Source organism: Triplophysa rosa, linkage group LG2 (genome assembly GCF_024868665.1).
Source record: "Triplophysa rosa linkage group LG2, Trosa_1v2, whole genome shotgun sequence".
Classification (NCBI taxonomy): Eukaryota; Metazoa; Chordata; class Actinopteri; order Cypriniformes; family Nemacheilidae; genus Triplophysa; species Triplophysa rosa.
This window is the reverse complement of record NC_079891.1, coordinates 29,221,512-29,248,050: the sequence shown is the minus strand read 5'-3', so window position 1 is coordinate 29,248,050 and position 26,539 is coordinate 29,221,512. Positions and strand designations below refer to the sequence as shown.

The 26,539-nt window shown below is 38.1% G+C and overlaps 2 protein-coding genes across 6 annotated transcripts; one reads left to right on the top strand and one right to left on the bottom strand.

Annotated features, from left to right (window-relative positions):
• The first annotated feature begins 274 nt into the window (after nt 1-274).
• tchp (trichoplein, keratin filament binding) lies at nt 275-5,552 on the top strand. 2 transcript variants are annotated; one of them, XM_057353851.1, is made up of 13 exons: nt 275-457; nt 660-862; nt 1,184-1,394; nt 1,482-1,538; nt 2,502-2,570; nt 2,883-3,056; nt 3,973-4,085; nt 4,169-4,235; nt 4,320-4,492; nt 4,592-4,673; nt 4,760-4,945; nt 5,025-5,168; nt 5,269-5,552. In XM_057353851.1, the coding sequence occupies exons 2-13, from the start codon at nt 672-674 to the stop codon at nt 5,299-5,301; spliced, it is 1,500 nt and encodes a 499-aa protein (XP_057209834.1). In that variant the 5' UTR covers nt 275-457; nt 660-671; the 3' UTR covers nt 5,302-5,552. The 2 variants fall into 2 exon arrangements, with proteins under 2 accessions (XP_057209834.1, XP_057209842.1); XM_057353859.1 differs by having other exon boundaries at nt 581-862.
• Nucleotides 5,553-5,836: 284 nt separating this feature from the next.
• Nucleotides 5,837-25,383, bottom strand: git2a (G protein-coupled receptor kinase interacting ArfGAP 2a). Of its 4 annotated transcripts, none has more exons than XM_057353841.1 (20): nt 24,717-25,383; nt 21,225-21,358; nt 20,383-20,495; nt 20,133-20,238; nt 18,628-18,714; nt 18,387-18,517; nt 18,171-18,265; nt 17,884-17,929; nt 17,505-17,556; nt 16,973-17,045; nt 16,763-16,860; nt 16,210-16,321; nt 15,670-15,821; nt 15,428-15,577; nt 12,341-12,619; nt 11,316-11,402; nt 9,378-9,460; nt 8,972-9,163; nt 7,165-7,228; nt 5,837-7,028 (listed from the first exon to the last, which is right to left on the bottom strand). In XM_057353841.1, exons 1-20 carry the CDS (start codon nt 24,796-24,798, stop codon nt 6,816-6,818), a joined length of 2,349 nt encoding a protein of 782 aa, XP_057209824.1. In that variant the 5' UTR covers nt 24,799-25,383; the 3' UTR covers nt 5,837-6,815. The 4 variants fall into 4 exon arrangements, 3 of the variants coding, with proteins under 3 accessions (XP_057209824.1, XP_057209808.1, XP_057209816.1); XM_057353833.1 differs by lacking the exon at nt 11,316-11,402 and adding an exon at nt 8,495-8,667 and having other exon boundaries at nt 6,915-7,028; XM_057353825.1 differs by lacking the exon at nt 11,316-11,402 and having other exon boundaries at nt 5,839-7,028.
• Nucleotides 25,384-26,539: the final 1,156 nt, after the last annotated feature.

Genomic DNA, 26,539 nt, shown 5'->3' with positions numbered 1-26,539 from the left:
TTAGATCACGTAAAAGGTGAGCGTACCTGCATTCCATTAACGTTACTCGTGTTCGATTAATTTAGTCTTATATTACAACTTTGTTTGAATAAACTTAAAAACAGAATATTTTATGGATATTTAAATATCAGTTATGGATAAGTTATACAAATGCTTTAGATAGGTGATTGTAACTTCACCTCTCAACTCTGTCACCCTCAAATGCATAAACTTCTTTCGCATTTGCGTTTGTACCTCACTGCTCGCCGTAGGTAACCAGAAAGGGAAGTGACGCTGTAACCAAGAGAACGCTTCGCTTTTCTCATTTCTGTTAGTGTTTTGTTGTCGAGCCCGTTGTTGTTAACGGCCTTTCTTACAGAAAATACAGTTCTAGATTTCACATTTCTTATTTACACTAGACAAGTGCTGCAAGATACACGCGCGAGTGTGGTTAGGTAACAAGTTAAAGTTTTAACACGTGAGTTTTTACACTAAGCATGCATAACCTGTAAAATACTTTTTGGCACTTTGAGCGCTTATTATAAGATTATCCAAAGCATGTCATAATCATTAATATTACTTTTATAATTGTTGTATTTAGGTTACCTGCAATGTAAACGATTGTAAGTCAATAAAGGTCGGGATAGAAAGATAGCTTCTGAATTAAACTGTCTCTGCAGACAGTCAGATCGATGGCTTTACCGACGCTTTCGGCGCGCTGGCCGGGTCGGGTGGGAGCTCTGGAGAGGCAGCTGGTTCGGCAGCGCGAGCAGGAGGCTCGATTGAGGCAGCAGTGGGAGCTGCACTCTCAGTACTTCAAAGAGCAGGAGGTCCGCGGCAGCAGACAAGCACACTGGAGCTCAAGGCAGTCCTTCCAGCGCAGGTACAAACGATAATGATTCATTACAGACAATCTGGACATCGTCGTAATGTTAGAAGTTATGTAAGAGAAAAATAACTTTTACCATTTAGTGAGTTCAGTTAAGTCAATTAGTAAATGTGACATTTCCTATTGTGATTTGTTGCCCATAAAAAATTCCAATATACTGTACTGTAACAAACAAGGCATCAAAATTAAGACAGAGACATAAATAACTTAACAGGAACAAAGGAAAAGAGAAAATAAAATACACATAATCCAAATTATATTTCAAAGCTGTCATTTTAATAACTCATTGGCATCTGCTTTTCTTTGGTCTTTTAGTATGTCAGCGTTTCAGAGGGAGCGGTTGAAAGAAGAGAAGGAGCGGAAGTTGCAGGAGCGCCGAGCGCGTCTGATGACAATGCTTCAGGAGGAGAGAGACCAATTAGAGGCCGAGCTCAAAAATGTTCTCCCAGACAGAGCCACACAGACCAAAGAGTTAGTAGAAAAAACAGATGCCCTCCGGTCTGCAAGAGAAGAGAGAAGGAAAAATGTATGGTTGCTGTTTTACTTCAGATCATTTTGATTATGGGTTTAATAATGTCTGATCTGAAATGTCGAATTATTTTCTTTCTTCCAGCTGGCACAGGAGCTGCTAAGAGAGCACTGGAAGCAAAACAACTCTGAATTGCAGAAGGTCAGCCATTTATGATGCATGTACTGTGTAAAGAAAGGAAATAAGAAATGCTTGATCTCAGCTGAACATTTTTGTATATGTAGGGTAATTTATCGCGATACCACTACATCCTATTGTAATCGAGCTGGCTGCGATATGCAGCGTGTCCGTGACGCACGTCTCTGGGATCAGTAGGAAATGCTGCTCGATCTAAAAGCAGTGCGAGTTTGAGTCGCTTATAATGTGCATTTGAAAAGCAACACACGTCAAACATGATCGTTATAAATATACTTTATTATCATAAAAATACCTGATGAGGCTTGAGTAACAGTGATAAAAAGATGTCCATAGGCATTTCCTAGATTCTAGACCGTGTTATGGTCTTCTTCTGCAGTGCGTATTTGGAGTTTCCGCACGAGAGCGCCCTCTGGCTTTCGGATGCAGCAGCATTTTCCCGTACTTCACTCAAAGCTGTGCATAAATCACGTGATATTTATCCACGGTTTATCGTATTTAATATCTGTCACATTCATGTAAAAAGGGTTTTTAACGTGGGAAAAATGTAAACACAGGAATTAGATCTGTGATGAATAGTACACATTCTTATGCTAAGCACTTTCACCACTAAAGACCAAATGTAACTTTACAGCTCAAATAACACACATTATAAAGTGAAAATTGAAGTAAAATTTTAAATAATTACGCTTAAAAATGTCCTTCCAAAAAAAATCCTCTTTCTATCCACAAATGTTTACAATACTTCTATTGTAAGTTTCTGATTGAGTTGAACTTGAATGCAGAACGTTCATTTAAGGACACAAGCCAAGTTTGTGGGGAACTTTTGATCGTGAAGTAAACGTGACTGTAAGTTAATAGGGCTTGTGATGTGTTTCTTCCGTGACTGATCTGTAACTCTGAGCTCAGGATTTGGTTCCAAACACGTGCAGGGTTGTTTAATCAGACTTCTCATGTTTGTGCCCACAGGTTGAGTCACAGCTGCACAAAGATCATGTTGTGAGCCAGTGGCAAGCCCAACAGCAGGAGAAAAAACAGGTTAGAAGAGTGTTAAATGCCAGCGCTGCCGTGCAAGAATGGTGCCCAGCTAAGCATCATACAACATTAATATCTTGAGGTTTACTGTATAATATTAATATACCATATTGCAATATAATATACCATAATATAAAAAATGTCAACAACTGTTAGTATAATATTAATATACCATATTACAATATAATACACCATAATATAAAAAAATGTCGAGATTCAATTATGTTGCTTTACATAAAAGCATCTCCCAAATGCATTAATGTAAATGCAACTATTTGTGTCAAATACATTGTAACTGTGTTCTCCTTCTTTCAGGCTGAGGAGAGAGCTCAGGAGGAGAAACGGCGTGTGGAGAACGAGTATGAGAAAGCCAGACAGGAGGCTTTGGAAAGAATGAAGAAAGAAGAGGAAAAGAGAAAGCAGGAGGAGATAACACGTGCCGAGGACCTCCGTAAACAGATGGAGGAGCTCAAACTACAGGAACAAGAAGTGAGTCATTATTGTCTTTTTTTGGGAGAACAGATCTTAGAATAGAAGCTTGCATTATAGTCATCCTCTGTTACAAGTTGGATTTGTCACATGTGGTTTGTGTTTTTTCATTTACAATCTTTTATTTCTGTGACTTCATTTTATTTAAATATTATTATTTTCATTCAGTCTGAGTTTGTTCAATATTATTATTTTTTGTAAAGACCAATATTATTGTTATTATTGTAAGTCAAATGACATCAAACTGGTGATTTCCTGCGAAACTATAAATGACATGTCAACTTATAAATAATTATCATAAGCTTACAGTTTTGAACATAGATTTTAATGTACTTGCTCAAAAACTGATTCTTGTTAATTTATAATCAATAAAAATAACGGATTGGAGCTTTAAATGGAAAAATAGATGATGCTCCACACAAATATGTTTAAATACCGCTAAAGGGACAGTTCACCCAAAAATGAAAATTCTGCCATCATTTACTCACCCTCAAGTTGTTCTAAACCTGTACAAATTTCTTTGTTTTGCTGAGCATGAAGGAAGATATTTGGAAAATGTAAGTTACAAAACAGATCTCATCCCCCATTTACTGCCATAATAGGGAAAAGAAATACTATGGGAGTCAATGGGGGATGAAATCTGTTTGGTTACTGGCATTCTTCAAAATATCTTTCTTTGTGTTCAACAGAACAAAGAAATTTGTACAGGTTTGTACAACTATCTGAAGGTAAGTAAATCATGACAGAATTTTCATTTTTGGGTGAACTTTCCCTTTAATTAAAAAAATTATTTTGTGTAAGGAATATTTATGATGCACTATTTATTTATGAAAAAAGAATACATTTATACTGCATGAATAAAAAAAGATTCAAAGGCCCGGAAGCAATTATTCCGCTTATATTATGCTTGTTCTAGGCCGAGCGTCTAAAGCAGGAACAGAAGGCTCTTTTGTCTCAGTGCTGGGAGCTTGAGAAGCTCGAAGATGAGAGGAGGAGGATGGAGGAAACCAGGAGGAAAACTGAGTTTGGGTAAAACTATTAGGCATATTTTACTGTTTGTACCTCCTGCACTTCTGGGATTAGACTAACTGCACTGTTTTTCACATTTAAAGGCATTTCTTGACTCGGCAGTACCGCGCACAGCTGAAAAGAAGAGCACAGCAGGTGCAGGAGGAGCTGGTAGGTTACAGCAAACACTATTTGACCCCTTTTTATAATGCTAAACTTTGACAGATTGACTGCAATACCTTGTTCGACCACCAGGAGGCAGACCGTAAGATCCTGGCAGCGCTGGTGGAAGGAGATCTGGAGGAGCAGAAGCTGGAGAAAGCCAGGAGAGAGAGAGCCGTTGCTGACGCCGCATGGATGAAGAGAGTCATTGAGGAGCAGCTTCAACTGGAGAAGGAGAGGGAGGCGGAGTTTGATATTTTATATCGGTGAGTAGTGTCAGGATGTTTGTTAAGAACTTCCAGACGATCCTAATGTGGTTTCACTTGTACTGTAAGATAAGAGTGTGTTTGTGTGCTGCCCATCAGAGAGGAGGCTCAGCGTGTTTGGGAGAAGAGAGAGTCAGAGTGGGAGAAAGAGAAGAGAGCCAGAGAGAGACTCATGCGGGAGGTGAGACGAAACACATGCGTTTGAGGATAATGACAGCACATGATGGCTCATTTTTGGCCTTGGATTTTTGGTTCAATGATCGGTAGGTCCTGGCTGGACGTCAGCAGCAGTTGGAGGAACGGATGCACGAGAACAGGCTGGCGAGGGAGGAGTCTCTTCAGAGGAGAGAGGAGCTCATCCAACAGCTGGACCAGGAGAGACTCACCCAACGCCAGGAGAAAGAGGTGCAGGAGGGAGCCCGTACTGCACGCATGCAGGAGATCAATGCACAGGTGTGTACTGTGACACTGAACAGTAGCGTATACGTTTGAAGGTGAGCATAAGCGTTAGAGGGATGCTTTCATTCAACAGGTGGAGAAAAGGCACAAGGAACAGTGGGAGGAGCAACGGAGACGTGAGCAAGAAGAAGAGCAGGAGAGGGAGGAGCTTAAGCAGCAGGAGGAAGAGCTTCATCTTGAGACTGAGAGATTGATTCGACAGGGTTACCGGGAGAGAGTGAGTTCAAGATTAAAGTGATCATGAAGATGGCTTTATTTGAAGTTCACTGTCAAGCATATTACAACGAGATAATTGATTTTTGTTCTTATCATGACAGATTCACAGCAGACCCCGGTCAGCATGGACATGAGAGCACTTTACACGGGAATCTTCGTGCCACATTTTTTTAGGATAAGAAAATAGTAACATGTTTTGGAATACACCTTGTGTCCATGTTGAACTTGCCCACTTCGGGCTTATATTAAAGTTGGTTTAGAGCTAGAGCGCTTCCCCTTCAGTAATGCTATTTATATGACCCATGCATTTTTATCATCTTTAATAAATCGTTCTTATTTTTACATTTTGTTGCATTGGTGTTGAGGTTTCACATATTGTAGGTTTGTTTTTATGTATTTTGTATAGATGAATTACAATGTGTTTTAATAAAGAAAACATGCTTTTACGGTCTACTGCATTCTTATGCAATAAAGAAATGTTCTAATAACCAAGATAGGGATATATAACAATAATAAAATACAAAACATAAATACTGATATAAAACCTAATGTATGTATATATATTGGTATGATGCTATGTGGTCAGTATATCATAACGGCTCGGGCTCAGTTTCTGATATAAACAAAAAGCGCTCTGAAGCAACAACTTGGGGTCAAAATTATAAATTACGTTTATTTAAAAAAATAAAAACACATCGTATTTGTAACCACAGACAGGGCTCGAATATTAATAAGTGGAAGACCAGTTCATTTAAACAATTATAAATGCTCAACAAAAAAAACCATGACTTCAACACTGAGCTATAGAGGTCCATGTTTGGTTTGACCAGTAACTTGCTTTGTGAACAAGCAATGAAAAGAACATTGAACTTAATGAGGTGAACTAATTTTGTAGCTTGGTTCACAATAATAAAAAACATGACCGCTACAGTATCAATCTGCTGGTGAAGATTGTCTCTTCAGCGAATGTATTGAAAACAGCTGTAATAAAATAACACTTTACAGTAAGATTGTATCTGTTAACATTGTATAGTTAATGCATTTGCTAACATGAACTAACAATGAACAATACTTTACTAACACACTACCATGAACACTTTTATTTGTATAAACTTGCATTAAAAGAGTGATAAATGCAAATACAACCTTATTGTAAAGTATTACCAAATAATATGTACAAAAACCTCGGAAATTTTTTAAATGTATTACAAGTATTGTTCATGAAACTTCATACACTTCACTACAACCAATTGATTTACAAACTAGGACAAAATGGCAAATTCAATGCCATTATTTTTTCATTCTGTATATACTTTTTTAGTATCTGTAACCACACTACCTGAATGTTCAAGTATACAGTATAAATACGATTATGTTGATGGTAGAAATAAAAGACACAGACATCTTACAAAAAATAATTTTGATTAAAGAGAGAAGTGCTTTCCTAATCTCTCACTCTATGACATTCATATACATGTATTTTACTTTCATGGATCAAACATAGACACATCCTTTCATACAATCCTTAAGAACATTTCAAGCTTTATATAATGGCTACAGAGATCTTAAATAAAAACAAAAACATGCAAATACATCTTACAAATTACATAAAAAATTAAATAGTACAAGGGGCTGCACTACAGGTGGATCAGTTGTTGTTTTCTTTGGTGGTTATGGTAACTAGTTGCTTAGCGGCCTTGGCGATGTCATAGGCACACTGGATGACCTGCTGGGTGACCAACTGCATGTCTACTGCCAGGCTGTTCTCCAGAAGAGACGCCTTCTTACACTCGTTCTGCAAACGGTGCGCGCTTGACGTCAATAAACGCAGTGAGCTCCTTACTGTCTCAAACCGTGGCCTCTGTGAACAAACATGTGGTACACATCAAATACACTTATTTTAATGAAGGAATCTCTTTATGCCGAGATAACACAAATGTAACTTTGTTACATTAACTAAAAGTCCTTAGATTTACGTGAAGAGAGAAAGTACAAACCTTAGGAAACAGGCCGGCCATCTCATTCACGGCCACATATATTCTTTCTGCACAGGGTATAAAGCTGCAGAAAACAAACAGACGGATGTTAAAATTCTGAAACGTAAGTCAGAGTTAGGCGAGAGAAAGACGTACTAACTACAAAGAAATCGGTGAGAGAGCTTTAAAGCCGAACTTTACACAATCACAGCAAACAACAACTTCCATAATATTGTATTGACTCAATGTTATCTTTTTTCTGAAATGCATTTTGTTGAAGGATTCATTTATTTTCTCTTTTTTTTTTTAGTTTTTAAAGTTTAGCTATGACTTCTGTGCAATACTCCACAAGAAAAACAATAACGTGCAAATGTTAGTTATCTTGATACAGCCCCAAAATATATTTACAGTAAGAGGACGTTACATCGGTTTTGTGATATTATATCCAAATAATACAGTGCATCAAATGAGATTTTTTTTTATAAATCATTACTATTAGTCACTCTTCATGTAGATTTTGCAAATATTTAACCAATAAAAAGTATTAAACAGAGCTTGTCAACTTTGGCAACACATTGCTTAAAGGGATAGTTCCCCCCAAAATGAAAATTCTGTCATAAATTACTCGACCTCGAGTTGTTCCAAACCTGTGTAAATTTCTTTGTTAAACAAAGATAGCTGGAAAATTGTTAGCAACTTAGATTTCTGTGGCACCATTGACTACCATTAAAATGGTTGTCACAGGTGCCCCAGAACTGTTTTCCTAAATTCTTCAAAATATCTGTGTTCAACAGATAAATGATACATTCATTCTTTCTACATGGTAGTCAATGGTGCCCCAGAAATCTCAGTTGCTAACATTCATCCAAATATCTTTCTTTGTGTTCAATCAAACAAAGAACTTTAAACAGGTTTGGAACAACTTGAGGGTGAGTAAATGATGACAGAAATTTCATTTTTGTGTGAACTATCTCTTTAATCATTGAAAAAATAAAATTACTGAAATATTTCACTTCCTGTAAAGTGGCAGTTTTAGAGATACAAAGTTGCAGTCCGACATCAACAATATCCTCGCATCAGCAGAGAATGACTGGTAGGACGTCATTTCAGCGGAATAGCGAATTACTACACATGCACAGACGAATCATTTGCATGAGTCCAGAAACATGCTTTAAAACCAAACAGGGTCCATTTCGATTTAAAATTGACCCTAATGCAAACTGCTTCAGACCTCGAGCGTTTAACATTCTAGCGCACATACATGCATGTTACATGTTAGTGCTCCGAGTCCACGGTTGTGCCCGTGTGTAGATTAGTGCGTGAGTGATGAAGAGAGAGGTAGACACTGTGCCTGTGAGGCAGGGACAGAGGCCAGAGTACCAGGAGGCAGGGCTGTTGGGGGGAGCTCTTAGGCCGAGGGACTGCATGGGAGAGGGGGGCTTGTCTGCCCAAGGCACCAGCGTGCCGAAACAACCCAGACTGTGTCTGAGTCTGCGGACACTCTCCCTCTGCTCACCCGGGGCACTGGTGGGAAAAGACACAAAATGGGGCCCGAACGGAACGTGTGATCATGACCGATCCCAAAGGATGAATCCAGACAAATGAGCACAGGAGGAGAGAAAGAGAAGATGAGAATGTACAACAGGAGGAACTCATTTAACGGATGGAAATATCAATGTCAGGGTGTGACAAAAACATGGCGATGGGGAGTTACTAACTAAAAGTAGTAAAATTATGTTTAATATTTAACAATTTTACAAGCAAAGAAAAAAGACAATTTTCACTGCCATACATCATGATGAACAAAACGTGGGACGGGTCGTCTCACCTGTCGTACTTATTCTCCTGTGCAGCCCTCAGCAGGTCCTGGATATTCTTGGTGATCTGCTCGGTTTTCCGGATGACGTCTTCTGTGCTGGGCAGACTGGGGTCAGACTCACATTCGTGATCGTCCAGCTCTGGTATGGAGTTGCTCTCTCCCATCCAACCGCTGCTGCGTAGACGACATCTACGGACAAATCTGCTGGCGCAAGAAATAAGTGGATGAGTAATACTTCTACAGATACTTGATGCAAGTCTTATGACATTATTAGTGTGTTTGCTATATATACACTTGGCTAAAAGGGGACGACGGACACAGATACAGTATTTACAATCAGCTAAAAAAAAGGGATTCATTGCAGACAGTTTGGTTTGACGGTAGCAGGATTTGACACGGGAGTTATTTCACGTACCCCGAGTCATCCAGGTCAGATTCGTTGACAGTGTTGTCATAGTCACCGTCGGATGCGCTACTTTGCTTGCCAAACTTGGAGGCCTACAAAGAGATGAAAGGACGCGGCAACAGAACACGTGATGTCACAAGATTGAAATATATATATATATATATATATATATATATATATATATATATACACACACATTACAGTAACTTGTCAAACTGATCAAATGTAATACACACTACAAATTTGAATAGTGTCCAAGTGAATGAGATATGAGATACATATAGTAACAGCAACAGCAATCTACAGTATTAAAGGTGAGCATAAGCTAGCTTTTAAGCATTTAGCCCAAGAAGCATCATGAGTTCACTGCAAAGAGAGCAAACGGGTTAATACAGGCAGCTTGGTCTGTTCATCACAAATGCATGTTTAGTCTAGAATACAACCAATTAAATGCTGCTTGTTTCGGAACTTTATATTTTTTTATATGATGACTTACTTAGTGTAGCTGTTCATCTGCATAATGTTTTGTATAAAGCTGCAATCCGTAACCTTCGCTTTTTTCTGGTTACCTTATCTTTACGTGTGTCGAAATCAAAATACATCCAACTAACATTTCCCACAAAACAGCTCAAAATCCCAGACAGCTCAGTGTTTTAATCGTTATTATAATTCATTTTTTTATTTTGAATCCACAGATGCCAAGAAATTTGGCATTGGGAAGCCATATATTTTGAAGTGAAATCCGTACCCCCTTGAAATTGACTCCCTGTTGCCCCCCATTCAGACAGTTTTGAACAATGTTCAATGTATTGGCTCAAAAACTGTTTTTTGATTACTTTTAACAACAAAAATGTATATATTGCAGCTTTAAGATAGTTGTGTCTGTACCAGCATTTCTCTTAATTTGCTTCATCGGACTGATCATTCTTGCTTTACAAGTTAACGGGAAACGTGACTTCCGTGTTGGTCTGTAAGCAAGAGCTAGCAAAAAGCGGTAAAAACAGTTTTCTTACCGTGCTTTTTCTTACCAAAAAAGCATGAAGCACGTTAGTCACAAAATACCATATTACCAACCAGTATTCAAACAGCATCTTTGCTGTAAGCACAGTCCAGCAGGTGCAAAAGATGTAGCAAACAGGAGAAAAAAATGGTAAAATTGCATGTAGGTTGTAGCTTGGATCTGTGCTTTTCTCCTTACTTGACTTGCTCATTGGAGCGTGAAATTTTCTGCACAAGGATGTGAGGTAATGGGGTCAGATTCCAAAAGCACTTTGACTGGGACATTATAAAATTACTGTAACAGAATATTACAGTAATGGGTTGAGAGGGAAGGGTTGGTCATAACGCTTAGACCACCAAAATATGATTTCTGGAGAACACGTTCTGCTGAAAACACTCAAATCAATATTTTTACTATTTGCAGACGTAAGTGTATAAATGCAGGGCAATGGATGTGCATTAAATTATTTTCTTATCCACAATTCTTGGCACTTTCAGTTGTAAAATTCCAGCAAATCCCGATTCCAAATCGACATCCAGAACAGACACATTTGAGAAGCAGATTTGACTCCAAAAATTCAAAACCACACATTACAAAAACAGAAGATGGCTCAGTGTGCAAAGCAATACGACGTAACAAATTTGTGAAAGCAGGAGCAAGTAGTAAGCAGCGTGGCCTGGAAAGGACAACACAAGCCATCAAGTGTGTGATGTGAGGATGATGGTGGAAATGATGAAGGCAGAAATACGTATCAGTAGGAAACAGCAGCCCTTGGAGGGTTGGCGTAGGGGCCGTTCATGCGCTGTGATATGTGGAGCACAACATGAGAAGTAGGGACTGATGGGAGCAGAGGATGAGATGGAGGGAGGAGGAGAGGAGGTGGTGAAGGGCTCTGGGTGCTTTCGGATGGTCCCGCGGGGCACGGAGCACGTGAGGATGTACTTAACCCTTTCTGCGTGCTTGTTTGGCAAACAGGACGGGGTGGGGGGTAAAGGGAGGGATGAGGAGGTGGCATCAAACATGCCTTTTTCGATCTAAAAAGGGGTGCAAACCAGACTTATAGCAGTAAATGAAAGAACAAGGTTAAAAAAGAAATGCATGGAAGAAATGTGATTCATATATTTGGCAATGGTGTAGGTTATTTGAAATGTATAGAACAAGGCATTTAGGAGCAAGTGTTAAATGATGATGAGCGATGTATGATGTTCGAAGAGCGGTCGTTACATTTTCAAGAACATTTCCATGCGATTTTACATTTCAGTAAAATTACTATGAAGTAAATGCAATGAGAAGCCACGAGGTTAAAATATTTTAATACCACACTGAACACTTACAAGGTCTAAAAAAATTCTGAAATAAACAGTATAACAGTATAGGGCTTTTTACATCAACAGGCTACTGAATTTGATGAACTAAAGGAAAGAGCATTGGTTTAAAACAGTATTAATAAGCAACCAAAACATTTGCTATACTGTTAAAGGTGCCCCCGAGTAACTTTTTCTGACTGAAAAAAATTACACTGTTGTACTATTAAAATGTTTAAAATGATGCTTTTTCTTCAAATAAAAACGTGCCCTCCACATGGGGACTGCCATCTTAAGATCACCTGACCTATTGAATACTTGTACCTTAACAATCCTCCTATTTTTGACGCCAATGCATTCAGTCATATCAAATTACTCAGAACACCTTTTAACTTGAAATTAAATGCATAACAGAACATAAAATTATAGTTAGAGGCATTACAATTTGTGCACTTTGAAAAGCAATGAAAAATAGACTGTGACTTTTGCATTAAGTTTGATACTGAAACAGTAAAACAGTGATACATTTAGGAACTCAAATGGTCTCCACAATTTTATGTACTAGAAAACCTTGATGACTTACAACATACGACCAATATATTAGCATGCTGCAATATGAGAAAGGACAGAGAAGAAGGAGAGAGGGCAAGAGGCAGGTCTGTACTTACATGGGTTGGGAAGGGTTGCAAGGAAGGGAAGGTCTCCTCAGGGTAAATGGCCTCTCCCTTGGAGAGAAAGGGCTTCAGACCAGAGCTGGTTTCATACATAGACATGGGGCGGCTCACCCGTGCAGACAGGTGCCATTTCAGGGCAGAGGAGGAGGAAGAGGAGGAACAGGAGGAGGGGCTGGAAGGATTGGGGTGGTCAGGACCCCCAGGGGCCTGATAGGGCTGTTGAGATGAGACCTGGCGTCTGAGAGAGCTGTTCTCACTTTGCAGAGACTGCAGCTGAAGAGAGAAACGAGTAAGCGAGAGAGACGGAAAGCAGAAAAAAGCAGAAACTGTAGCAAAGCTTAGCTTACAGAGAATTTGTCGATCAATGGGTAAATGTAACAGGTTTGCTAAATATTCACATTAGCTGCAGAAGAGATGAATCCGTCTTTTCATCTCACAAATAAACTAAATGATATTACAATGAACAATATTTTTTGTAATTTAGTTGTTCAAAATAACATTGAATCTGGTGTTTTTCCATAGGGTTTCTGTGCAAAACTGAGATTGTGATCAATATGTCTATGCCAATTCAATACTGTTAAATAAATGAATACGTTTAGCTACATGCCTTCTGTAACAATTACATTAGATTTAATTAATAACATCAACAATTTTATTGTTATTGCAAGGTTAGCGTTACTTAAATGATGTGTGAATAATGTAAGTCACATGGCTTCAGCCGACCAATGTTATGAAATCATAGAAATCAGCAAGACTCAAAGTTAGCGTGCATGCACTGGAAAATGTAAAGTCTAGCTCGAAAGAATAGCTGACCCCCCCCAATTTTTTTTTATTCTAGTCTCACGACTATTCTAGTGTCACTTTGTCATGAGACATGCAAGAATCAAAGAAATTTGAAATTACTGATGTGCCACCACATGAATATTTTTTTTTTTTTTTTTTTTTTTTTCAATTTCACTAAATAATCTCCAAATATTAATTTCAGAATGAATCTGGATCATTTTTATGATGGGCATGTGTACTTTTTTGAGCTTCAACATGTTAAGTGAAGACTATAAAAGATTATTTGTTTGTGGTCAACTGAAGAAAAGAAGTCAGATAAATTATTGTAGAATTGTTTGTTCTGTTGAACACGAAATGAGATATTTTAAAGAATTTAGGAAAGCAAACAGTTCTGGAGCACCTTTGACTACCATTTAAATTTTTCCTATGGTAGTCAATGATGTCACAGAAATGTCAGTTGCTAACGTTATTCCAAATTTCTTCTGTGTTGAACAGAACCAAGAAATGTATACAGCTTTAAAAGAACATGGGGGGGGGGGGGTAATCCATGACAGAATTTTCATTTTTGGAGTATTCCCTTCAGTAAGAAAGCGTAAATTAGACAAGTTTAAGAACAGCAGGGAAAGCGAGACTAAAACAGCTCAGATTAAAGTCAAGCAGCTCTACAGTAGAGCCAGAAACACTGGCCAGGACCAGAGGCTAAATGAGCACAATATAAGCGCAACAGAAGAGCTCCCAGATATTCCATCATGATAACAAGATTTTGGTCATCACTATTTTTAACCAGCCAGATGTTCAAACCAATGCAAAGCCACACAGCTTCATCACAAGAATTCACTCTAATACACATTTTTTAAAACTTTTTTTCACATTTTTATAACCATAGTCTGAAAAATATACAACCTTGAGATATTTTCCGCATGCATATTTTCTCCAGCCGGAGAAAAACTTAAGAGACCATTCCAAATTTTCATTTCAAATCAGCCTTTCTAGATGTACAGTGTTGTGGCCATTTTGTCCAGTGTCTGTTGAATTTCAACAAAATCAAACTTTGGGAGTGACATAAAGTCACCCAACAGGAATGTGAAAGACTGACAGCATGACAAGACGCATGAAAACTGTGATAAAAGGTTATCATGAAAAAATAATTGTTGAACTTTTCCTAATGCATGTACAAATATTACTGTTGTATTGCTTAAAGGTGAATATAAACTTGCTTTCTTTGCAGTATTCGAGGTCTGAAGAAATACAAAGCATCTTTTTGTTATTTTGACCTGTTTCTCCAGTTTTCATTTTCTGCAAATAAATGCAAATAGAAACAATCTTTTTATTTGAAATTTGGGGGAAAATATTGTTAGTAGTTCCCAGAATGAAACAAAAATCATCATCTACCTAAACACATACCTATAAATAGTACATTTTAAAATCGGAAAAACGGTCTCTGAAATGGTCTCTTAATTATTTCCGCGGTTGTATATACATATGTATTATTTCTGTAACACATAAAATCATAATATTCTGATCAATATGTACAATTTTGTTTGTTAAACTGTTTCACTGTTAAACTGTAGCTGTTGTTGTGTTGAAAGGATTGAAAGTGGTTTTAGTCATAAAATATGCTAAACTATCTATAACCTTAAAGTTTCACTGTACTGTACACCATCACTTCTTATCATTGGTTGAGAAATGTAACAGGAAACAGATTGAAACTGTAACTTCCTTAAAAAGCAGGGCAGATAAGACTGAGGCTTGTGCTCATATTCTAGCACGGAGCAAACATTATAAAAACATATTTGTTTACGACTGTTGTTTTTAATCTATGAAACTCCAGCAGTGTTTGCATTTCTGGTCTGTATTTTCATATTTGCTTCATTTTTTTTCGCTATCTGTACTTTGGAAACTCTTAAATAATGACTTTATATACAGCTGCACTGTACACGTTTATCAGTTAGCGAGGTCAGTATGCCAATAACCAAAGTCAGTCAGTAATGTTTTGATGTCAAATGGTTGTTCAGTCCAGAATCAGAGCATCTTTTCCAGGGGTATGGAGGTCAGGGTCATGCTGGTTACTTGAACACTACATCACAGTTATTACAGTATTATTAAGAAGTTAACATTCCAGACAATGTTAAGACCTAGGATTGGCTCAGAATTTATATCTGGAGTCATTTTCTTGCAAGCATGCGAGATCAGCAGGCATGAGATTTAAAAAGTCTTGCTTGGCCCGAGCCAAGGAGCTAAGACAACAAATGCTCCTCAGACCAGGATGTTCAGCGTTCACTGCTGAACCTCCGGTACCTTTTTTTGCACCAGTCTCAGCTCTTCGCTCAGGTTACTGTTGGCCTTCATCAGTTCCTGTATTTTGACCTCAGAGGCTGAGAGAGCGTTCTTCACTTCCAGAAACTCCTGCACGGAAATCGGCCCATCGGACAGGTCCGAGTCCAAACTCTGAAAAGAAAAGCAGAAGTCGGAAAAAAGTAGCAGACAAAGGGGACATGTACACGTTAGTCTTTTGGTTTGCAATTTTTGTGTGCACAAACCTTAGCTCGGTCTGCTTTGCCGATTCGCAATTCGGTGTCCGTGTCCTCATCTGATGCCACGCTGTCATAGTCTGGCTGGTCGATTTCTTGGCTGTCGCTTCCGTGACGGCTACTAACGTGACGACTTTTGAAGAAAACGTTGTCGACGTTGTCTATGAAGCAAACACAACAATGATGACATATCAAGAAAATAAGCCTTGAGAGAATTCAGGGACTACAATCTTATTTTTGTCTTGTCTTCCAGTACTTATAACTAAAAATTCCTAAATCGAATGTAAAAAAAACATTTACTTGAGAAGCAAAGTGGCCGTACGATATTAACTAAAAATGTAAACATTAAGTATGTTTATGGTTGAGACAATTAAAAAAATTTGTAATAAAGTTTTACCTCTTTATTAAGTGCTTTCATGTTTTTTCTTAGCCCATTGGCAGATATTTTGCTGGTTGTAGGCATCACTTATTTAGATTTTTTTAGACAAAAATATTAAGAAATTCATTTTTTGCAGGGTAATAGCCGCTTTGTATAATGCAGAATTGTACCTTTGGGGCTTGCCACTGAACTCCCCTGTTGACGCCGCTTTGCATCACTTAGAATATCAATCACAAGTGTGGCAAATTCATGAGCATTAAATCTTGCAAGCTTTTGTCGTCCCTGGAAAAAAACAGGTATATTATGATAATGAATGATTATGATATGAAAATGCAGTCAATATTTATTCATTCTAGTTTCAATCCTGTAACCCCTACTGTACAGCATGTGTAAAACGTGAAATGAGAAATGAATGAAAAGACATAAAAAGACATGAAACATGCGAATCCTGTTCCAAGCCATTCACATTTACGCATTTCGCAGACGTTTTTATCCAAAGCGACTTACATTGCATTATCCTATACATTTTTGTTTCCAAGTATGTGCAATCCCCTGGGATCGAACCCACGACATTGGCGTTGTCAGCGCCACGCTCTAACCACTGAGCTACAGGAAAGCTTTCAATAGGTTTGTGTGAGGAACAGACTGAATTTAAGTCATTGCAAATCATGCAGGCTACTATTAAAAAACATACTATATATTTACAGTCTGTTCAGTACTCGCCTGGTTGCGTGTTGATGAGTACTCGGGGTTCACAGGAAGGAAAGGCACAACTGTTGTCTCCGTTACCAAGGCGCTGTGGTTCTGAGTGGCCAGCCAGACTGCGATAGACACACCAAGATGCTTAACAAGAAGAAGGCTTCACACTGGCATGGCTGCATGCAGGATTTTGTGTACGTTCCTTTGATTATTCTTAGAGCTGCATGATCTCACCTGCATCTGTCTCTCTTCTGTCCACCTCGTCGTACACGTCCATTGCCAGTTCCTCAAACAAATGATCGCTGAGCTGAAATAAAGATAACAGAGCTGTTAAATCAATCCAGATGCTTTTAACCATGGTCTCTTATAGTGCATTATATGTTCCTAGACATTTTATTAATTCATAGGATCAAACCCATGATCTTGGTATTGCCAGTACCTTGCACTACCAGTTGAGCTATAAACACGTAATAATTGTTACTGCAAAATAAAAACGTAATTCTTTTATCATTTACTCATCCTCATGTTATTCCAAACCTGTGACTGACTTTCTTCTGCAGAACAAAAAGATATTTTGAAGAACGTGGGTAACCAAACAACATTGGCCTCATTAACTTCCATTGTATGGACACAAAACCACAAAGACATTTGTCAAAATATCTTCTTTTGTGTTCCACAGAAGAACGAGACACGAGGGTGATAAATGAGGCCACATTTTTTCTTTTTGGTTGAGCTATCCTTTTCACAAAAAAACAAGAGGACTTACAGATTGCAGTTTTCTTTTCGCAGCTTTTGCAAACTCCGATAACTCCACACTTCTATAAGAGAACACAATGTTTTTCTTCACTAAACGCTGTGATGGTATAACATAAAAACATTCTCAATTGCAAGTACTTACACATTTCTTTTTCATCAAAGAGAGCAAAAAACAGAATGACAACATTATAACATTACTTCAATCATAAAGACTTGTTCAAAGAACTGTTCCGGCTGTGCCGAGGAACATTATCGGGTGTGATCAGTAGATTCCAGGTCAGCAAGTTCCAGAACATGACTGAGCACATCCCAGAATGCTCCTCTGCATCACCAGTCTCGTTTACACGAAAACATCAGAACACATCCAGATTTGAGAATCGTAGGACTACCTGTCCGCCATCTGTGGTATAATGAAGTGCTGTCCATTCTTGTGATCTAAAACGCAGACACCGCATTCATTATATTGACGCACTGGCATTGTGCACATCAACTGATAAAATTACAACGCAAACTATTAAAGCAAATACAATCTGCATCGCTGAGATTTTAATGAGCCATCTGGCACTTTGAAGACCAACGTAAAGGCGTGTTTCTGGCTTCAACGGTGCAAGCGATCACACTGCTGGATATCAAAACATCAGTCTTCACAATAACACGCCATTATGGCATGACTCACCAGGCTTTCGCCCACAGAGGTAGAAGGCGAGTCTGTCTGTAAGCTCATGCTGTATCTCCACCAGCCGGTCTGCTAGGTCCTGATGGCCGGCCTGCCTATTTAAAAACAACACAACTATGCTTTAACAGTGACCTGTGTGTTCAACGAATATTGTCACTATTCTGACATAAAACACAATTGATAAAACCAGATTTCATGAGATGTTCAATATATTACCTTGCATAGTTGATGGGTGTTTTGCCGTAAGAGTCCGGAGCTCCAGGATCCGCCCCATAAACACACAGTATCTCAGCCTGGCACACCTGTCCTGCCTTAGCTGCTATGTGAAGTGGTGTGTTTCCTTTTTCCTGTTTAAACCATTGCAGAATTTGTTAAAAACAAGTATTGGGCGTCCAAACAATCTGAACTAAATTCAATAAGATAAAATACATGGAGATATACACGTTGAGGTTTTTACCGGGTGGAAAAAGTTGGCTTGAGCTCCAAGCGACAGTAACCGTAAAGAAGTCTCAAGATTGCCAGTTCTAACACTTGAGTGAAGTTGCTATAAAAACAAACAAAAAGGTGTTCATCAATAGACCGTTTCATCGGACGCCCGCACACCTGACCCCCAGTTAACTTTCGGTTTGTGTTTGGCTAGTGTCTAATAATATAAATTAACATTAACATAAACTAAATATAAATAGTTATATTATTATTTTATAGTATAATACGTGTATTAAATAAACGATTTGTTGAATTTTGTTGTATGTTCATTTTATTAAATAAACAATTTGTTGAATGGGTCCTGCAGTTTGGTCGCATTGAAACAACCCCTATGGTACACAGATATCTAGCGGTTGAGCTTGGTATCGGAGTCTGAAGTCAAAATATTGGAGAGACAAGTTTAGCCAAGTAACGGTTCGTCTCGGTTTCCTTTGATTGTTATCAGAAATAATCTACAGGCACTCGTGAATGTGTACCGGGAGTTAGGGTGGGGTCACAAAAGTGCGCATGCGCAGAACCATTCGTTTATGTAGTTAAGATGAAACTGTCTATAGACGGTTTTTGCCTGAAGTTAAAGTCCTCGTGAACCGGAAGTTGCGATCCTTTTTACTTCCGTATTTTGACGCATTTCTGAGTGAAATGGAATTTTGAATGAGGAAAAATAGTGGCCGTGGCTGTCGTCTTTCTCTGCGATTTGATTGTATGTATAAAAACAGCCGTTGCATTTTGAAATGGAACTGGCAGCAGACTGACAGTTGAGGGGGAGGAGTTAACGGATGCCCTGCCCAAGCCGTCTAACATACGTCATGAAGATGGATAGTCATTATATGATGGAAGTGCATTTTCAGATTTTAACTAAAGATTATGAGGGCACACCATTTTTAAGAAGAAAATGACCCACATAGTAAACCTATTTACAATAAACGCTGCAATATTTCATGAAAAAATAAGCATTGAAATTTTTTATTTCACTGGGACTTTAACTTTCGGTACGTGTTTAGTTATAATATAACAAATTATTTCATATTTAATTAAATTAGTATTAATTCATATTTACATTTTATTGTATATTAATTGTATTGAATTAAATTAGAACTACTCAACAGTTATTGAATCTTTGCGGAGGTCTAAACTGACAATAAGCCCCACCCCCTTAGTTACTGTTGCCATGTCTGGTATACAGTATGTTTATTTAGTATTGAGAGCTGATATTACAGGAACAGCATTTTACTATATTTTAAGTAAATAAGTAAAATTCCATATAAAACAAACCACACAGAGAATTTTCATAATAGAGATACAACTGGCAAGGTGGTTGGTGAGGGTAAGCAAAAGGTCATTTGATTGGTTTCATAAATAAATGTCAACCCTGAAAGACTTTATAAAACAGGATGCATCGAACATTTAAAACACAAAGACTAAACACTGGATGAAAATGAGAAATATAAAGTTTCAAACAGGAAACTCTTTCAATACCTTGCTTAGATCTGCAGCTGCTGGACTGTCGTCGTCACGACAGGGTAAACGATGGACGAAAGCCAACATTTGATACTTTGCTTTTATGAACTCTGTCTTGTTGGGACTTTCGGTGAAAGGAAAAAAAGGAACTATTAGGATCTGTCAGTCATTGTCATTTGTCACGTTTGAAGAGTTGACAGATATCTCACTTGCCAGAATTCACTCTTGTCATCTTTTATATTTAACAATTTTTACAAAAGTGACTCACTGGACTTTATCCTGAGGATTGGTTTTGCGTTTCCCGCTCATTAAGGATGAGGGATCCAGCAGTGTGTGCTCCCATATTGCATTAGCACCGTTGTTGTATAATATCTGAACCATCTGTAGATGAGAAAGAAACGTGGGGGATAAAAAAAATCACGAGACAATTTATTCAGCATGACAACACTCTCTGGTGGACTGGCCCTAGAGTTTCATTAACAAACCTATTTCTTACAAACATTCAAAAGACTACATTGACTGATTGTAAAAAACCCAAATCTTAAAATAGAAATGTGAAAGAGGAACTCAAACAGACTTAACACATTTACTACTTTAGATCAAAAGCGACATGACTGGTCTTCAGTAATGTACCAAGACTTAACAGCAAGTTGAGAGAGAAGGTGTACAAATGCACACTATGTATTTGAAGAGTTTGGGTCCAAAATGAGATAACTCAGTTTTTAAGATTTTTTAAAAATCATGTTTTTTTTTATTGTGCATTCCAATTAATATCAATCCAACTGCGGTTGGTTTGTTTTGATTTAGGCCATAATAACTCAAAAAATACAGCTAACTAACACAATAAAATACAATAAAAACATGACAACATAATAAAAAACATGATTTTTGAAAAATGTTTAAAACAGAGTTACGTCATTTTGGAACCAAGCTCTTCATTTGAAGTATTCATTGTTGAAAATTAAATAAAAGGTAGTCGTACCTTTAATGTACTATTTAAAAAAAACTCTTCTAGCTCCGATACTATTCTTATTTATAAACATAAATGCCAAAAGTTGGCCCGTGATACAGATGTCATGAATTAGTGTGTAACAGTGAGAGTGGGCTCACCTGCAGCTGGGTGGGCGGCCAAGGCGTGTGTGACAAATGCCGCACTTGCGAATTGTGGCGACCCAGACTGCGGTGAACGCCGCAGCACTCGTCGCATATGAGAACTCCTCTGTTTACAGACGCCCAGTGAGGATCTTTAGGACCACAAGAAAACAACAGCTTGACAAGAAGTAAACAAACAGCGGAGTGTTGATGATCAGTCAATACACAATAACGCTAATGGAGCTTTTTGGCTGGTGCATCACAGCAAAAAACACAACGTTTTTGAAAGTTTCTAAGATGAATGCACTGAAAAACTAAAATACATTTGTTTATTTCAAAACTCAGTAAAATTTCTACTGGCTCAGATAGTTAGTTATTTTAATATTGACATTTATTTTATTAAGCCCACACCATAATGTAGTAGTCATATAAACCAAGACTACTATGGTAGGTGCTCATCCTAGTATTTTACTTTAATACTTAACAATTAATATGCATGCATGCAATGTAATTGCAATAAAAAATCTGGGTCTCAGTTCTTCCTCATAAGGTCAGCATAGTGTGAAGTGAATGTCATCCTTTTAACTATTGCTGTAAATGTGCTAACTTCCTCTTTCATACGCATGCAACAAACCGCAACAAATGTCATGCAGCTAAGCTTTACTTCCAGGGTACGAGCAGGTGACTGGGAAACACTACTCAGTGGGTTTTTAGTTTCATAACTTTACTACTGTAGATGTTTTGGGGGATATCTGCTGCAGTGGTTAACTGACAAGTTGCAAACCAACCTAAATTCCCCTGAAATCCATTATTATTCAAAAAACAATATTATAATTACTATAAACTGCATAAGCCCAACAATGAATTAATGTATTTAATATACTTAATTAATGTCTAATTATGTATGATAACTAAAAACTAGCTTAGGTATTATAGCTTTTCTTTCTTTTTTAGCAAAACATGTTGTGGTATTGACATTTTACACTGTTACGATAATGAGAAAAGGTCTAGTTTTAAAAAGTTTGTTTGAAAAAAGTTTTGAAATTAATGCTTTTAAAGTGATAGTTCACACAAAAAATTCTGTCATCATTTACCCACCCTCTTGTCATTTCAAACCTGTATGACTTACTTTCTTCCGCAGAACACGAAATAAGATATTTTGAAGAATGTCGGTAACTGGCACCCATTCACTTGCATTGGTTTTGTGCCCATACAATATAAGCGAATGGGTGCCAGCGCTGTTCGGTTACGAGCTTTCTCCAAAATATCTACTTTTGTTTTCTGCAGAACAAAGAAAGTCATATAGGTTTGAAATGACAAGAGGGTGAGTAAATCATGAAAGAATTTTCATTTTTTGGGTGAACCATCCCTTTCCCAAGTCATGTTTGACATCTCACACAATCTAGATTTCGTGAGAATCACCCAGGCACATTTCTGCCAAAACACTATAGTTTAAATAAAGCAACACAATACATCAACTAAATTAAAAATAGTGTTTTCTTATCGAAAAAACGACCAAACCTATTTATTTTCGCTAATGCTAATTATTCACATTTATTTGTTATTATTTACTTGTTTTTATTATTTAGAGGTCATTTGTACTTTTATTTCACAATTATCATAGATTCTTCACCTCTTATTAACTTCCCTACCAGAAACACAACAACGGCCTATTTTGGGTCCTGACCCAAAAGAGATCCACTGTACTGCACATAAGAAATCAACCAATCAGAGTTCTCCAACTACCCCTCTGAGTCACTGCTAGCACATCAATACTTGTCACTAGATGTCATCCATCATGGACATACAAGTGTGAAAAGAATGTCACAAACATGATTCAACCCTTCACCAAATCATGACGCCAAACTGGGGACATCAATATTGGGCCTATGACTAATGTGTCTGAGCAGTCTAGTATTTACAGCATTGTATTTATTGCAACCCTTCCCCCAACTCTTCCAAAGGGCATATTATGGCCAACTTGCAATTTCACTTGCTTCAGAAACAGTGATGTAAGTACATGGGAGTTTTCAAAAATCCCCAAAACAGAGAATTTTGAGGATTTCATTTTCACCATTATATTTTTTCCAACTTAAATGTTAAATATGAATCATTTACAACACATTTAAGCATAACAATACATATGATTTTATTTCATTTGGACTAAAAACAAATCCTTGTACTTTGTCCGTTGTGTGGGAAATTGCAGCTTCCCACACTTCCGAAGTCACCAACCAATTTGCGTTTCACAGTCAGTTTGAGGGATGTATTATATTACAACTGTATCACACAGGCAGAAAGATCAACTGTCTGAATTAAAGTCAGATCCGCTGATAATCTGAGAGTTGCAGAGAAGCAAAAGTCACTTCCCTTCAAACACAGGAAGTATCAAACAACAGCTGCAAAGAGGCCATGGGCCAGAATCAAGCACCTGGCACAGCATCGTTCCCCTCTCACCCCTCCTTTACTTTCTCTCTCGAGCGCTCCTCTACCCCATGAAGTCATGCAGCAGCTAAATTAAACCCCAGTCAAGAATAACTAAAAATATTCGCACCCTAACAACAACTGTCCCGACACGCCAGGGCAGCCCAGGCCAGCTGGTGACTGAAGCCTAACTAATCAAGGGGAATCAATATCAGACATGAGGAGAAAACTGAACCACATAACAAACCAACTGTCTGGCATTAGCAATGATTCACAGTTCAAGCAGCAAAACAGGTCTATTGACACTACGTTTGTCTATACAATTATTCTTTATGAAATTAATTATGAACTTGAAATTTGAGGTTCATCACAATTACAGTCTTTGGGGATCAAAAGACTGAGCAAGCAAGACAGGATCAGTGCATTTCTCAACAGAAGAGTTAAAAAAACATCTAAAGGCTGTGTAATATAGACGATGATGTGTGACACTTCATTTCTTCCTATCTATCAAGGCCTGTAATGGCTTGTGCCACTTGTAAAGCTCTCTTATGTTGTTGGATGCCCCTTGATGATCATCCACATAGTACATTTATCTATTTATACTCACACAATTGTACTAAGCAAATGGTCAAAAATACAGTAAAATGCTCCAGAAGCATCATTTGAGGGTGCAAATGCAGAGCTGAGTCAACTCCGCATGCCGTGACTGTCTGAACCCCTAGCGAACTCCCTACCTAGACAGCATTTCAGTGCATCACCGTGCAGTATTTCAAACAAGAGGTTGTTTAATATTTTAGTCACGAGCATATGATGCTTAAGATGTGTCCTACGTAGGCAGCTTACAAGGTCTTGAAACACAACCAGTAGGTGCGTTTTACTCCAAAACACGAGTATTACCTAACTTACATTTGCTAATCATGCATTTGTATCTGTTTAATTGCGACTAATGGTATGCTAACAAATCTTTTGGCGATATTTATATAACAATGCACTATTATTCCGTCCAGTAAATGCACTATTCCTTCCAGTAACGTGGCTGTCCACTTCAAATGACATAAGGCATTTAGTAAGAATGTATATACACACCCGAACTGCTGCAATCCGCACAAACTTCGCTATTTCGAAGCCGTTTCGACATCCTTGTCTCGGGTAAAGTCCTTATCACCATGTAGTATAAACCGCGAATCGTCCACGGATAACTTTAACACATGCACAGCTTTACTATAACGACTGCATCCAATTGAACGTGTTGTATCACTGAACGAGGATCTCATGCCTCAAGAAATACAGAAGATAGTTTAACGCGTGCATGCGTCTGCGTTGGCTGTATGAAATAATATGTGTCTGGCTTGAAATTAGGACAGACGAATCAGGCAATCTCTGTCATGCTGCAGTAAAACCACACTACGGAAATGCTTGCCAGCAACGCATCAGATCGTAAAAGAGTGCCATCTGCCCTCCCTTGGCCGCACATTTGAGCTTAAAGTGACGATCAATCAGGTTTTAGCGCTCCCTCACACGAAGCAGGGAAACGCTACAGTGCAATGCGCGTGGTTTTTTTCCTCGTGTTCGTGTATGTTTTTCTAAGCCGGTCCGGAGATTGCAGTGAAAATGCAATTCTGAATCATAAATCCATTTAGGCTTTGAGTATATTTATAAACTGTCAAATGAGTCAGACGCCGTCGTAACTAAAATTCAACGCATGTAGGGCGCGATCTGTAAAGCATACGGTGGTAGTGATGTTAGGTTCGTGAACGAATCGTTCTTTTTGAACGAATCTTTCAAGTGACCGAATCGTTCTCGTTCACGAAAGGCAATGACTCATATTTGTCGTTCACTGAAATCTCGAGCACAGAGCGTCTTGGCTTAAAAGAGTGTTTAAGCACGAGCCAATGGCGTTCGAGTGTGAGCTGTGACAGAGCATATGATTGGTTGAATGTGCTGAACGAATACGCCCTTCACTGAACGAACGAGTGATGGGAATTATGATTCATTTGAGTGATTCGTTCTTTTTCAGTTCGTTCACCAAAATGATTCGTTCAGATTCGTTCACTGATTCGTTCAGTGACCATTTCTATAATACGCCAGCAGGTGGCGAAAAAGAGTTGTGTTATGTCAACGAACGTATTAATGGACGTATAAACTGATTACAGGCTTTATTAAAATGTGTGTCTCTGATCTACTCATTAAATAAATAAAATAAGTCTAAATAAGTGGTTCAGATGACCAACGCACAAGGTTTTTCTGCATAATTAAAAAGCTAATTGTTTGGTCATTTACACATTCCTAAATCCGTGATTATGTTACGTGAAGTTTATGTATTTTAATTAAACAAGCGTGCAAAGTAGCCTACCTGTAACTGCGCTTTGCATCCGCTTTCTGCTGATTGCTGAACGAGACTCACATGCTAAATGACCGACCTACAGTGTACACTCTCGTTCATTTCGTTCATGAACGACATGCACCAGTTCGTTCATTTCGTTCACCGAACGAGAAGATCTATCTCTCTCGTCAGACTTAACAGCGACTGGGTCAGTGTGGGCGTATTCGTTCAGTGGAAGATCCAACCAATGACATGTCCCTTCACAGCCGGAACTGGAATGCTATTCGCTGACGTGCCGCGAATGAGAGCTAACAAATACTTTTTTGTTTTACAGTTTTTAGAGAAGTGCATGTCATGAATTAAACGTAATGGAGTCGTTTTTATTTGTAAGAACAATAAATGATACAAAGTGCACACAAAACACCTGTGCTTGCAGTACAATAACTGAGTAAACAGGGCTTGACATTTTCCATGCAATAAAAATGACAATGTTAATTTGTCTTTGTTACATTTAACCATCAGCTTGCATTATTTTATTATTTTCGTAAGGATCTTTACATTGTGTCCGTTTCTGTATTTGTTGAAC

Bases quoted from the DNA above. Each gene is read 5' to 3' on its own strand.
- tchp (XM_057353851.1), top strand. From the start codon at position 672: ATGGCTTTACCGACGCTTTCGGCGCGCTGGCCGGGTCGGGTGGGAGCT. The intron at 1,539-2,501 runs GTCAGCCATTTA...TTGTGCCCACAG, and splicing joins ACAACTCTGAATTGCAGAAG to GTTGAGTCACAGCTGCACAA. The intron at 4,674-4,759 runs GTGAGACGAAAC...AATGATCGGTAG, and splicing joins GAGAGAGACTCATGCGGGAG to GTCCTGGCTGGACGTCAGCA.
- git2a (XM_057353841.1), bottom strand. From the start codon at position 24,798: ATGGTGATAAGGACTTTACCCGAGACAAGGATGTCGAAACGGCTTCGA. The intron at 15,822-16,209 runs GTACAATTCTGC...TTTGCTTCATAG, and splicing joins TTCAGTGGCAAGCCCCAAAG to ACAACGTCGACAACGTTTTC. The intron at 7,229-8,971 runs GTGAGACGACCC...TGTTTTCTGCAG, and splicing joins CAGGAGAATAAGTACGACAG to CTTTATACCCTGTGCAGAAA.